The sequence below is a fragment of the Mesocricetus auratus genome, unplaced genomic scaffold (genome assembly GCF_017639785.1).
Source record: "Mesocricetus auratus isolate SY011 unplaced genomic scaffold, BCM_Maur_2.0 Super-Scaffold_100008, whole genome shotgun sequence".
Taxonomy (NCBI): Eukaryota; Metazoa; Chordata; class Mammalia; order Rodentia; family Cricetidae; genus Mesocricetus; species Mesocricetus auratus.
In genome coordinates, this window is record NW_024429192.1 from 55313532 (window position 1) to 55328021 (window position 14490).

The following is a 14490-nucleotide window of genomic DNA, read 5'->3' on the forward strand; positions in this document are numbered from 1 at the left end:
CATGGTGTGCTCAGCACCACCTATCGTCTTTTCTGCTACCTCGAAGTAGCCTGGCTACAAAATCTGCAAAAGGTTCCGTGGGGCCCTGGAAGATCTTTGTCAGGTTGCCAGCTACTTCCCCTTTGTTGGGGAGCACCCGCCAGGCCCGATAATGAATTTCATTTATTTGTTGATAAGCATCCATGGGGAGGCCAACCTGGTTGCCCATATATTGTCCAAGGCCCAAGAGCATGTCTACTGTCCATTCCGGATGTCCATTTTGGATATTTATTCTAGCCTGTGTCTGGGCATTATCAGTGGCCAGGGACTTAAAGTCCAAAAATTGACCCTTAGTCAGGCATGCCCTGCCCAACTCAATCCAATCTGTGGGCGTCAGCAGCGAGACACAAATTCTGCGCAAGAGGGCAATCGAATAATCTGCTGTGGCCCCAAAGTCTTTTACTGCAGCGACTAAATCTTTCAATTGCTTATAGGGGACTGGCTCATATCTCCTCTCATGAGTCATTGGATCTTCCAGCACCGGGAATGCCGAGGCTAAGCGGGCCCAGGTACCCTGGCTAATGTAGTGGCAGCCTCCCTGGGGCGCGCCAGAAGGCAAAGGAACAGCCGTTAACGGCGGTGTGGAGGGCATGACCCGTGGTGGGTCAGGTGGACGAGGTGCCGGATTTTTCATGCCATATGAGGGTGCGATTTTGGCCAATCCCATTCCTCCTTTCAATCCTTTGCCGCTTCCTCCTCCAGCTCCTCCTCCTCCTCCTGGCTAAGTTCATCATCTGATAATTCTTTTTTTTTTTTTTTTTTTTTTTGGTTTTTCGAGACAGGGTTTCTCTGTGGCTTTGGAGGCTGTCCTGGAACTCACTTTGTAGACCAGGCTGGCCTCGAACTCACAGAGATCCGCCTGCCTCTGCCTCCCAAGTGCTGGGATTAAAGGCGTGCGCCACCAACGCCCGGCATCTGATAATTCTAAATTAGCAAATTCCCTCAAGACCGGGTAAAGTCGGCCTGTCTCCTCCCCTGGCCCGGGGAGGGGCCACTCCTCCTCCTTTTGATCTAATTCCTTTTTCTCATCTTTGTGTGTGATCGTTTGCTTTTCCTTTTCTTTTCTATTTTCTTTTAGGCCTATCCAAGTTTCCCTCTTGTGTGTCCGATTCTGAGAGACTATCCTGGTGTGCTATCAATGCTTTTCGCCCTTCTCTAATAATTTCTGTGTTGGTTCCTTCTCTGAGACAGTCACGCACAAGGCCCCAGAAGGGAATCGTGCCCTTTTTTAACTTCCCTTCTCTCTCTGCCGTTTCAAGATCGAGCCCTAACTTTTCCCAGGAGGGCAAAGTAAGATCCCCTGAGACTGCAAACCACCACGCTGTCTTATCTATATATGCCAATAGGGAGGTGATTGTCCGTCTTGACACCCTTAAGTTACGTTGTTTAAGTAAGGCCTGTACAGGGCCGATCATGTCCACCACCTCTCGACCAGCACCCTGAGCATTACCCATGGCGCATCAGGTCGCCGCTTTATCTACAGCGGACTTATCTGGCACTTTGAGAGGCCGTGTTAATTGTGGCAGACTCTAATTTTGGTTTGGATCGTCCGAAAGGCTGCTTTATCTACAACAGGCTTACTTTCGGTTTAAGGGTGTTTGCAGCAACACACTCTTGTCCAGGCCTGTGACAGCGCAACCAAAAACAGCAAGAAAACACAACAACTACCATCAACACAAAAACCATACAAAATACCCAAGGATGGAGTCCCCCAATCAGCATACCTGGAGAAACTTACTTACCGACGTAGCCGCTCAGCGTGTTGGGTTCTGAATCCTCTGCGGTCCCTCGCTCGGTACCAGAAGAAGTCCCGGCGTCCCGAGTTTCCGCACCAGTTGCGGCGCGCTCCCTGACCAGCAGGAAAGACAAACACCAGACAAGGATTCTTCCCAAATCACGCTTTATTGGAGCCTCTTGGTTGAAGGGAGAGCAGGAAGCGAGAGACCCCGAGCAAAGACTGCAGCTGCTTATATAGGAACTAAGGCGACGTGCACTCGTCCTATTGGTCGAGCACCTCTGGCAGACATTCCAGACTCCCCGATTGGTCTAGCAAGCTGAGGACAATACGCATGCTCGAGTTGGTGATTCTGGTTATGACCTTACATGGAGTTGTTTACTCCAACCCTGCAGGGGCCCAGCGCCATCTTGGAATGGCGGGCCACACATCTCGGTTCCCTGCAGTACTGTGTCGCCGGGCATTGGTGCGCACACCTTTAATTCTTAGCACTCAGAAGGCAGAGGCAGGTGAATCTCTGTTGAGTTTGAGTCCAGCCTGGTCTACAAAGTGAGTTCCAGGACAGGTTCCAAAGTTACACAGAGAAACCCTGTCTCAACACCCCCATCCCAAATACTGCACTGGGGCTCAGTGATTTCTGAGACCATTTAAAATGGCCTGGTATACATGTGGTTGGAATCTCAGAATAAGGTGGGCATGGTAAAGGGGTAAAGAATGGATAAAATGAGGTGATAGAAAACTGTTTTGAAGAAATAATGGAAGAAAAGTTTCCAAGTCTTATTTTTCTATCCTGTATATCTAGGAATCCCAGCCGAAGAAAACTACATCAAAACATACAAGGCCAGTGATAACAGAGAATCTTTTCTTTTTTTTTTCTTTTTTCTTTTCTTCTTTTTTTTTGGAGACAGGGTTTCTCTGTGTAGCTCTGATTGTTCAAGAACTCACTCTGTAGACCAGGCTAGCCTTGAACTCAGTGATCTACCTGTCTCTGCCTCCCAAGGGCTAGGATTAAAGGCATGTGCTACCACTGTCCAGCTGATAACAGAGAATCTTGAAATGCATGCGAGAAAGAAGACCGGAGAGCTTTAAGACAGAAAAAGTGGCAGTGGAAGCAACATCCTACGCCAGGAGTCATTATAGCAAGACAAGGTGGAGAGACCCTTTGGAGAAGTGCTTTTGAGGGTTGGGTCCCATTGATTGTGCTGAACCCTCCAGAAGGCACAGTGGGAAGACTTCCAGAGTTAGATTTCAGAGACAATGGGTTAAAGGATATATAGATAGACACATAATGGGCTAAGGGATTTTGGATCTCATTTGTCACCATTGTAAGTAGGATAAACAGACATGGCGTCATCCTGATAGTGTCCATGGTTGATTGATGTGATGGGAGGAGAGGCTTGGCAGCCAGCAGAGTGTGTCTTCCCTCCACCTGAGGAAGAGGAGGCCCCTAAACAAGCATGCTCTCACCACATGAACTTTGTTCCTGCACTCTGTTCTTGAATTAACCTGCATTCTTTGTTTGTTTTATTAAATACTTGTATTTCTCTATAGTGTAATTATAGAAATCTTTAAATTTACTTTTGTAAATTTAAAATCCCAAGTGCTGGGATTAAAGACATACACCACCACCGACAGCCCCCTCCTTTTTTTTTAATGTGTTTGAGTATTTTGTCTGCATCCATGTCTGTATGACATATACATATACACATACATATACGTATACACATACATATACATATACATATACATATACATGAGAACATCACAGATAGTTGTGAGCCACAATGTGAGTGCTGTGAATCAAACCCAGGTCCTTTGGAAATGTAGTCAGTGCTCCTAACATTGACTCATTTTTCTAGCCTCCTGAATTTACTTCCCATTGCAGGTATTTGTCAAGTTCTGCTTCACAAAAAAATAAAAAATCATTCTGACTCTCTTATGTCATAGCCTGATGTTTAGTATAAGTTGTGAAGAATCCCATCCCTATATCCAGTGGTTCCCCATATCTCATCTACCCGAAGTATTTTTAATTTTAATATTGTTTGCTTTTGCAAGTGTATTCTAACCATACTCTTCATGTGTGCTTTTGCTCTCACATGCTGGAATCCCTTGGGGGCCATTCATGATGCATTTTATTTATCTCATTACTGTATTTCACTGAGTCCTTTATTTATCTCTTTTCCTGGGATGAGTTGCTATCTCTCTGATTAAATTAATTAGAGAGTTCTGCCTTGTTGAGGTATGTGACAGAGAACACTCCGCTCAAAATGAAGAATCTAAGTGGAATAGATTAAGTAACACTTGGCAACAATTAAACAGAAAAGCCTGTAGCTTATCTGTACAACAGTGCTGTATCAATTGAAAATTGCTTTAATAGTCAGTTTTTCACAACCTCTTCATTCTTACATTTACATAAGCGATTGCAGCTTCATATATTTGATTAAAAGCCAGGCTGCACAGGAACGTCTTGGGCAGTAGCAGTGGAAAGCTGGGTTATGTGGACCATATGGCACAGTCAAAGCCCACCATTTCATTGCTGAGTCTGTAATTACAAGCAAAATCTTTAGGAGGAAGATAAGCCTTGTGTACAATATGAAATATAAAACTCTGTTTGGTGTCTCACTGGGTACCCAGGATAACTTTAAATGAACAGTGTCTTACAGTTCTAGGGTATTTATGGTCGTGTGTGTATTTTTCATTAATTACACTCTTATTTCCTATGGCTATACAGCCTTTTCCAAGCCTGTGTCTCTTAGTAGAGGCAGTAATGAGCAGTGTGTATGCATTACTTGTTACCAGGAAGCACGATTCTCTATGGCATTCCTTCTGCCAAATTGTATTAATCATATTCAGATTATATAAGAATATTTTAAAGTTTGCCTCATTCATTTCACAAAGTATTCTCAGAGTGGCATTTATGTGCCAGATCTGGATCTTAAATTTATTTTTCCCTGCAATGTTTGTTCTGCATAATCATCATTTTGTTGACTTTCAATTTCATCGAAGCAGAGAAGAAATTTGAAAATCAAACATTTAACCATCTACCATCTACTAATTTTTTTCCTGAAATTTTTTTTCATTAATTGTTTAGTTCTGTTTTCTCTGTGACATAATTTCAAATGTTGGATTTGGGAGATATATGAAAGAATGTGGGGCCACCTGTACCATGAATTGTATAAGTCACCTGTGTGACGTGGCTGCCACAGACATTAAGGTAATGGTAGTTCAGTGTGAACTAAAGAACAGCATTCCAAACATAGGCAGATACCTTTCATCACAGTGTTTCATCCACAGTGTACATCTTACTGAGTCAACCTGTGTTTTTGGCTACCTTGTATTCTCTTTCCTTCTGTCGCTGTGACAAATACCATGACCAAAAGCATCCTAGGGAAGGAGATTTATTTGTCTTACAATTCCATTATTAAGGGAAGTCAGGACAGGAACTTGAAGCAGAAACCTTGAAGGAAGATTGTTTATGGCTCACTCTTTGCCTCATGTTTACTTATACAGCCCAGGGCTATTTGCCCAGGAAAAGGCTGAACTGAAGTGGGCTGGACCCTCCTATATCAATTAACAATCATGACAGTGTCCCACAGACCAGTCTACTCTGGACAGGCCCTCAGCTAAGGTTCCCTTCTCAGGTGACTCCAGGCTGTGTCAAATTGACAGTTGAAACTGACTTAAACTCAGACACCTCATTCCTATACATGTTTATAAATACACACACATATATGTGTATATACACACATATATATACATATACATGTGTACATATATATATGTATGTATATTGTCCTTATGTGCCTGGTCATTGGCACACATTTGAAAATAACTGATCATATTACTAATACTAAGGAAAAACTACCTGGTCCACATTCTTTTCTAGATTTCTGAGCAATTTAAATAAAAAAATTCTTTTTGACTTGTCAGGTATGGTAACACATACCTTTAATGCCAGCACCCAGGAGGCAGAGGCAGGTGGATTTCTGTGAGCTCAAGGCCAGTCTGGTGGACACAGCAGGTTCTTGGCCAGCCAAAGCCAAATAGTGTCTCCATCCTCCCCCCATTTTATTATTATTGGTGTATGCATGTATGATAGGGAAGTTTCCTGGGGAGGCACAAGTTAATGTCCAGTCACCCCAGATGGGTGCCAAAGGCAGACAAAATACGGTCTCATCCAAGTTCAGCCTGTTTTACTGAGCTTTTGTACAGTAATGGGCAAGGGTTTCATTACAGGCATGGGGGACACCAAGGCAGCTGCCATCACTATAAGGCCTGCCCCCCCTCATGGTTGGGGAGCCTCATGGAAGCCACATCATGGAGGCCCATTTTAGTAACTTCCCACTTCATATATAGTTTAGCATCTTCCCAAGATCACTAGTACCCAGAGCTGGAGAAGTAATAGTTGAAGTCCCAGGCAGGGTTTCCTGATACTAGAGAACCCTACTACCATGACCAAAAACTTGACTGTATTGATCTGCTTTAGTTGCCTGTCGCGTCTGCTGCTTGGCCTGTGTCCGAGAACGTGCGGAGGGTGTCGGGGATTGACAACACAGAGACTCGTTCAACGATGTAAAGAAAACTTTAAGCAGGCCCCAAAAAGGTCCAAGAAAACTTCCTAAGAAAGGCTCCCACCAGAGAAGCTTCTGCTCTCTCCTCTCCCCTGGCTGGTTCTGCTCTGACCCCAGAAACTGATCTGGGCGTGGCAGAAAGGGTGGTTAGTCTTTGGACAAGGTCGAGGTCAGGGTGGTTTCTGTGGGCAGGCCTTTTCCAGGAACTTAATGCCCCCAGGCATTGTATTATTTTTAGTAAACATGTTTTTAGTAAACATTGTCTTACAGCTGCCTACTCCCAGGCAGAAGGGGAAGTGGGTCTCTGCTCAAGGTCTGGTGTTCCCACAGTTGCCATGGCTACAGAGCACCTTCCCAGAATGGAGTCTTGCTCTAAGGAGGTACAAGCTTCCATACAACAGAGGGGGTGTGGTCTTTTGTGGAAATTAGAAGACACTTTTCTGGAGTTCATTCTCTCCATCAGAAGTCCCTGGGATTGAACTCAGATTCCCAGGCTTGCCTAGCAAAGAGCTTACCTCTGCAACATCTTGCTTGCTTCTGATTTTAATTTTTAATGGCTTCACTTTTAATATGTGTTAACATATTAAATCATACTATAATTATATGTAATGTTATTTACTACATGTAAATATATTTTTGTCTTATGTGCATGAATGTTTTGCATACATGTATGTATGTATGTACACCTTGTTTGTGCATGACTGGTGCTTACAGAAGTCAGAAGAGGTATTAGAAATGAATAATGTTGGTCTTGCTCTCAGAGTTGTACAAAAAAACATGAGAACAAAAGTAACCTGGCCATGCAATTTCTATTTGTATAAAGGTGTACGATCACCACGACCAGGCTAGCAAGCATGCATGACCTAGATGGTCAATGTATCTTTTATCTCTGACACAAAAGGGCATTTGGCTATTCCTATTGTGGAAGGTTCATCCTCACAGTCCACTCTCAGTTGGCTAATTTGGAAAGTGGAAGGAAAAGGAAAATAAGAGACTTGAGAGGAACGTTGACATAACAACCACAGCTCTCATCCTAAAGGAATAAGATAGTTTACTCTGAAGCCATTCTGAATGGCCATGGCCTGGGAACACAGATTTAGGTTACCCGAAATTCCAGGTTCCAACATGGAAGCAGTTACATGAAGTCTGTATAGTTTCACAGAACAAAGAAAGTCATAAATCAAGGCAAGTTTAAAATACATTGGTGAGTATGTCAGAGAGGCAGGTACGAGATGGGGGAGCTGTTCTATAGGTCTAGGTGCTGTCTGATGGCATTCTTAGCTTTAGTATTGGTAGATGCTAGTGGTCTTCTAAATTGATAGGTTGTAAGAGGTTTCTATTTATTATCACAAGGTTCAGATAGAGAGTGGGGCAACAAATGGCTATCCCAGAAGGCTAAAAACAAGCCTAGGCTAAAGTAATTATTCTCTGAACCTGCTAAATTCCAGTCTCTCTAGAGTACTGAAATGTTAGTCTATCAGCCTCTACAGACAGGGAAGCTCTTTCAGGAGTTTTTCATTCACACCCAGCCTCAGCTGCTTTTGAGGAATTTTCTTTCACTGGGAGGAGGGGAGAGAGGGGAAGCAGGCACATGGCCACTAAACCTGTTTCTCACAGAGGGCATAGGTTCCCTTGGAACTAGAGTTACAGATGGTTGTGAGCCACCTTGAGTGGGAATTGAACCTTTGTCCTCTGCAAGAGAAGCAAGTGTCATTTACCCTCGAACCATCTCTCTAGTCCTAACACATCATTTTATAAACTGAAAGTAGGTTATAAAAACTACTTTCCATGTCCCATAATAAACAAATAATTTGTAACAATTATAAACTAAAATATATAGCTTGGGCCAATTTTCTTCTTTTTTTGAAAAAAACTTAATGTATCTGTTACCTTAGAATAGTTTTTAGCAACAATGTAGTTTTAATTAACAGTTTGAATTTGAAAGTAGGAATTTTTACATTGGATATATATGTATGTATATTTATTTATTTGTGTGTGTGTACATCCCAGAGATATAAAATTTAAATAGTCTTTTAAGATTATTACTTTTAGTATGACACTTGAATAAAACCTTTCAGACATTGGCTTGTATGGTTAGAGAGATAGAGTCCTTCTATCTTTGTGGTCATCCCAGGTTTCTATCCAAGTGAAAGCCAGCTAGTTTTCTGTGTGCAGGTGGATTTTCCCGTCCTCATGTTAGGGCATTAGAAAAGAGCTATTGTGTTAGAATGTAATATTAGGTTGATTACCCAAAAAGAATCTCAGTTAACCCTGGGCTCACACAAAGGAAATGGGACTCACCCGGATGCTGTTCTCCTCCCTAGGTTTGCGGGTGACGGTGCTTCTGACGTCCCTTCTTGTGGTTTTGGGAACTGGTCTAAGGTGCATACCTGTATCAGACTTAACCCTTAGGAGAAGGTAAGTTCTATTTGACTAATCTTTTCTTACAAGTGTATTATTTATGCTCGATTATAAGTCTCTGGCAATGTGATCTGAGAGGGTCACAGGTGTGGAAGCATTTGTTCTTTTTACTCTGTATAATGGTTAACTTAGTTTCCTGTCACATGGAAGGTGCTGGACCAGTTTTGTGGAAATAAATTGCAACAACGGGCAGTGGTGGTGCACACCTTTAATCCCAGCACTTGGGAGGCAGATGCAGGCGGATCTCTGTGAGTTCAAGACCAGCCTGGTCCACAAGAGCTAGTTCCAGGACATCCTCCAAAGCCACAGACAAACCCTGTCTCGAAAAACAACAACAATAACAACAAAAAAACAACAACAAAACAAGTGAATCTTCTTGTTACCCAGGAGCTGTAATAACCATGAGAAAATGAAAGAATAGCATTCCACAAAAAGTATAACAGGTCTCGTGCTCTCTCTCTCTCTGTCTCTCTCTCTGTCTCTCCCTCTGTCTCTCTCTGTCTTTCTGTCTCTGTTTCTCTGTCTGTCTCTCTCGTGCGCGTGCGTGCGTGCGTGCGTGCGTGTGTGTGTGTGTGTGTGTGTGTGTGTGTGTGTGTGTGTGTGTGTGTACACATAAAATACAGGCAATGGAGCTGGAGAAATAACTCAGGGGTCAAGAACACTTGGTGCTCTTGCAGAGGATCCAGGTTCAGTTCCTAGTACCCACATGGCAGCTCACAACCATCTGTATACCCCAGTTCCAGGGGGTCCAAAGTTATGCACATGGTGTACATATGTGCATGCATGCAAAACATTTATACATGTAAAGTAAAATAAATACATCCTAATAGTTATTTTTAAAATAGAGGTAATGGTATAGAGGAGATAATAAATTACCCTGCAGGATAAAGAAGTTTTAATTGTGCAGAGAGACCCACAGGTGTAAATGGTAGAAGAGAGAAGATCACACCTGGCAGGGAAGCTAAGATGGCTACAACCAAGTGAGTGGCTTTGTGGGGAAGTATGGGAAGACCCAAAAAAACCCTAAGATCCAAGCAGTGAGAGGTGCTGCGTGAATGTGGAACTGGATTCTTTAAGATTGTGTGAGCTCCTGGAAAGGTTCAGGGCTTTTTCTGAGCTAGGAAACCACTGGGGGTTTTAAGCTGGGTGTGTCCTGGTTATAGGCTGCTGTTGGAATGGGGAAGCTGGAGGTCACAGGCAAAATAAGGAAACCGGCTGGGAAACAAGTCAGAGGTCCAGGGAGGAAGGTGGCCAGGTGTTGTGGAGTAATGATGTCATGACAAGGTGAAATTATGTTTCTATTTTGGAGAACTTGCTGCTGGGAATGCTGATGATGTGGGCAGGAGAGGGAATCCAGAATGACTCCTGTCTTCGAGGAGCTGTGGGAATGTGTAGCACGATAAATTAAAGGACCAGACACAGATATTGGGGTTCAAGCTTCAAGCTGAACATCAAAGAAACAAAGAAGCCAAGCCAGTAGATCTCACCTCAACCGAGATGAAATGGTAACCCTGTCCCCACAACTCCTCAGAGGCAAAAGGCTCTCAGTTCCTGTCTCCTTCTTTATATTCCTTTCTATGCCCATATCACTCCTGGCTGCATCTCCCTAGTGCTGGGATTAAAGGCATGTGATCCCAAGTGCTGAGGTCACCTTTTAGTGAGCTGTTTCTTTTAGGACTAGATGAATTTCAAGTAGTCAGTGTGGTCTTGAACTAACAGAGATCCATCTCCCACTTAATCTTGAGTCCTGGGATAAAAGGTGTGTGCCACCACCACCTAGCTCTGTAGCTGCTGTGACTAAAGGTGTGTGTCACCACTGCCTGACCTCTATAGCTTGTAGCTGACTTTGCTTTCTGAATCCTCAGGCAAGCTTTATTAAATCATAAATATCACTACAGGAATGGGATGGATGTCATATATGAGAGCAAATGTGACGACAGAGGTCTGAGGCATACCTAGAGTAGATGGCTTTTGATTCCCTTAGCAGAGATGGAGACACAGGAGGGGAGGTCGGTTTCAGTGACAAGGTGACTTTCATTTAGAACAGAACTTTACAGTTTAAAAATAAATGTTCAGTTTCTGATTTTCAAAATATATTCTCTTAGGATGCAAAAGTTTTGTATTGTAAAAGCCAGAGAAGATCATGTGGGCTCCTGTGGAAGGCTGTCAATTCCACCGTTCCTTAGTTGGGTCTTCAATGTGTTTGACATGGTCTTAATTTTTAAAAACATCACAGGGTTATTTGTCTTGTTTTTAAGCATCCACAGTGTTAAAATACAAGTTCAGTGTTGATGTCATCAAGGCATTCTGAAGATGTCAAGCATCCTTTGACTTCTATCCTACTCTGAATCACCTATGCTGTTAATCCCAGCCCTCCTCATCCTTCCCAGTTACGATTCTAGAAATAAAGTTGAGTCTGCGTTTTGACTGAAAAAGTAGAGCAAAGGAGACTAGAACCCATAAAGAAATGTGACTAGCCCAGCTGGAGAGATGGCTCAGAGGTTAAGAACACTGGCTGCTCTTCCAGAGGACCTGGGTTCAATTCCCAGCAACCACGTAGTGACTCACAACTGTCTGTAACTCCAGTTCTAGAGGACTAGACACCCTCACACAGACATACATGTAGGCAGAACACCAATGCATATTAAAGAAAAATTAATTTAATAAATACAGTATGGACTGGATGGAGAAACAGAGCTCAGAGATATTGAAACTTCCCTAAAAAAATGGTATAAATTCAATTTTCATTTTGTGTTCATCTGTAAAGAAAGTTTTCCCAGGAATAAGATAGTGTGTGTCCACACAGTATTTTCAAGTATTTACTGTATATTTACAGTACACATTGCAGCTGTCAAAATGAAAATATTGTAATTAGAGCCTTCATTTTTATCTGATAAATATGCTAGATTGCTACTTTTCAATGTATATGACACTGTGGAAGGAATAAAGACCTAGAGTATGTGCTTAAGCATCACTGAAACAAAGATTTGGCACTCTGTGTTTTGTGGACCTGTCTTACAGGGAACTTTTTGAGTTCTGGCCCAGCCCTGTACCCTGACTTCTTAAATCTTGACTCCTGGAACTATCATGATAATAATGTATTTTGTTTGAATGTCCTGGAGAAAACTCAGGAAAAAGTATTTTTCACTTTTTCTTGGTAGCATCATAGATCAAAAGGGAGTCTCTGATAGCAAATCTAACAGCAACCAAAAGATGCTATAAATGTTCTGTAGCAGTGAATGACAGCACACTGTGGTGTGAAGTACTGTGTGGCATGCTCCGTGAACAAACTGGACTTCTTAATGGTGAAGATGCAGTGAGGGATTTCTGTCTTTAGTCATAGGTGTATCAGCCATCCCATAACATGTGCTGTGTTTGTTTCCTTTCCATTTAGGGAGGTTCTCATCAGTGCAAGCAGTAAATGGCATTTACTAATGTGTCAGACAGTTGGAGAGTGTGGTTCTGATAAACAGGTTTTTCTAGAAATAGTCTCCATCGTGAAATGCCTTGCAGCTGGCAAAATTATCTTTAATTTGGTCAAAAGCTTTTAGAAACTGCATAACTCTCTAAACAACAATGAGAAGAAACCTAGACTCTTGCCTTGCTGCTTTTTAGGAAATTCCTGTTGGATCAAAGACCTAAACATAAAAAACAAGCAGTGAAGTTGTTCAAAAATGGTTGTTTTAAAGAAGCTGAGAGTGGGGAAGGCCTGCCAACTAAGACACAAATCCTAAAAACCACAGAAGAAATGGATTTGACTACATGAAACTTTAGAATGTCTTCGTGACAAGCCACACTGTCAAACAAAGCCAAGACACAAGTTAAAAAGTAGGAAGTCCCGGGCGGTGGTGGCGCACGCCTTTCATCCCAGCATTCCAGAGGCAGAGACAAGTGGATCTCTGTGAGTTCAAGGCCAGGCTGGACCGACAGCCTCCAAAACAATACAGAAAAACTCTGTCTTGTAAAACAAAACAAAACAAAACAAAAAAGTAGGAAGTACAACAAATCAGACAAATGGCAATTTCTTTCGTTGAAAGTAATTATTACAAGTCAACAAAGAAGTAGCAACCCAATAGGACATGGGTAAGGGACATGACAAGCAATAATAGAAGTTAAAATGCAGATGACAGAACTGAAAGAAATAGGTCACTTTCTGTCTGTTAAATAAACGAAATAATTTGCTCTCTATCTGGCATTGCTGGCGTTGAAGCAGTTTAGGGTGTCCCATTTGCAGGACATTTGGGCAATGTATCTGGTTTAAAATGTATACAGGGTTTACCATGTGCATTTATAGAAAATGCAAAGCTGTACCAAGTGGCAGGGCCTACCGTGTGTGTGTGTGTGTGTGTGTGTGTGTGTGTGTGTGTGTGTGTGTGTGTGTGTGTGTGTGTGTGTGGCTTTGCTTATAATAACAGAAGGCTGTACTCACCCTGTTGCCAACCACAAAGGGGTGTGCAGTTGATTGTGGGCTTGTTTGCAGCTGTGAAAAGGCTAACAGTTTTGCAGGTGCCGATGTGGACTGTCTGTAGAATGTGGTTCTGAGCAAAGAAGTCTGGTTTAGAAAAGTCTGTTTAGTGTGCTTCTACTTAGAAAACAATGACAATGAACGGTGTGTGTGTGTAACAGCTTTGGCAAGGACTGTTCCTAGAAAGGTCATTGCTGTCAGTTGTCTCTGGGGGAGGAGCTGGGGAATTGCAGGTCTGGAAAGAAGCAAACATTTACTTGTTTTATATTCTTTCCTACTATTGGGAATATTCTACCACATGTGAATATGGTTTAGTTTGCTTTCTATTGTTGTGATAAACACCATGGCCAAAAGCAACTTGGGGAGGAAAGTGTTTATTTCATTTTACAACTTACAGTTCATCACTAAGAAAAGCCAGGACAAGAACTCAAGGTCTGAACCTGGAGGCAGGAGCTGGTGCAGAGGCCAAGGAGGAGCAATGCTTCCTGTCTTGTTCCCCATGTTTTGCTCAGCCTGGTTTCTTATAACATCCAGGACCATCTGCCCAGGCATGGCACCAACTCCAGTGGGCTGGGACCTCCCACGTAAGTAATCAAGAAAAGGTCCCACAGGCTTGCTCGTAGGCAATCTGATGGCATTTTATCTAAAATAGAGGTTCCTCTTCCCAAATGACTCTAGCTTGTATCAATTGACAAAAAAACAAAACAAAACAAACAAACAAAAAAAAGCAGGGAGGGAGCATTGCCTTTTTGACTAAGTAAGTAAAACTAAAGTGCCTACTAAGTGTCAATGAAGAAACAACTTTCACCTCTAAGAGGATAAAGAGAACTTTTCTGGAGTCAGTAAATGGCTATGGTCAGGACTATAGATTCAGGTTACCACAAATCTATGAACAGAGCAAAGAAATTGTGAGTCAGGACACTTTTCAAATATATCAATGAGACATCAAATAGGTAGTCCCTAGGCCCCAGGTGCAGTGTGACAGCATTCTTAGCCTTTTGGTTGGTGAGAACTAGCAGTCAGTACATTCCAAGGGCTTTACCTAATGATCACAAAGATACTAGGACACATAGAAGAGGACAATAAGTGTCCATTAAGGGAACTAAAAACTGCATAAGATAATTTGATTTGGGCCTAGAAACATTACATTCTCTCAGGCCATTGAAATTCTAACCAATCAGCCTTGTACAAGTGTCAGTGTAAGGGATGGTTTGTCCAGGACAACAGTTACCCCTGTTGGTAAAGCTCCATATTTTTTA

General features: G+C 42.5%; 1 protein-coding gene across 1 annotated transcript in view; it reads left to right on the forward strand.

The window, feature by feature from the left end:
- Positions 1–14490, forward strand: part of Slc49a4 (solute carrier family 49 member 4) — an 83260-nt gene that overhangs the window by 17531 nt on the left and 51239 nt on the right. Inside the window, exon 2 of the mRNA XM_040750858.1 lies at positions 8670–8763. Within this exon, the coding sequence (XP_040606792.1) occupies positions 8670–8763 (94 nt within the window). The remainder of the gene's footprint in view (positions 1–8669; positions 8764–14490) is intronic.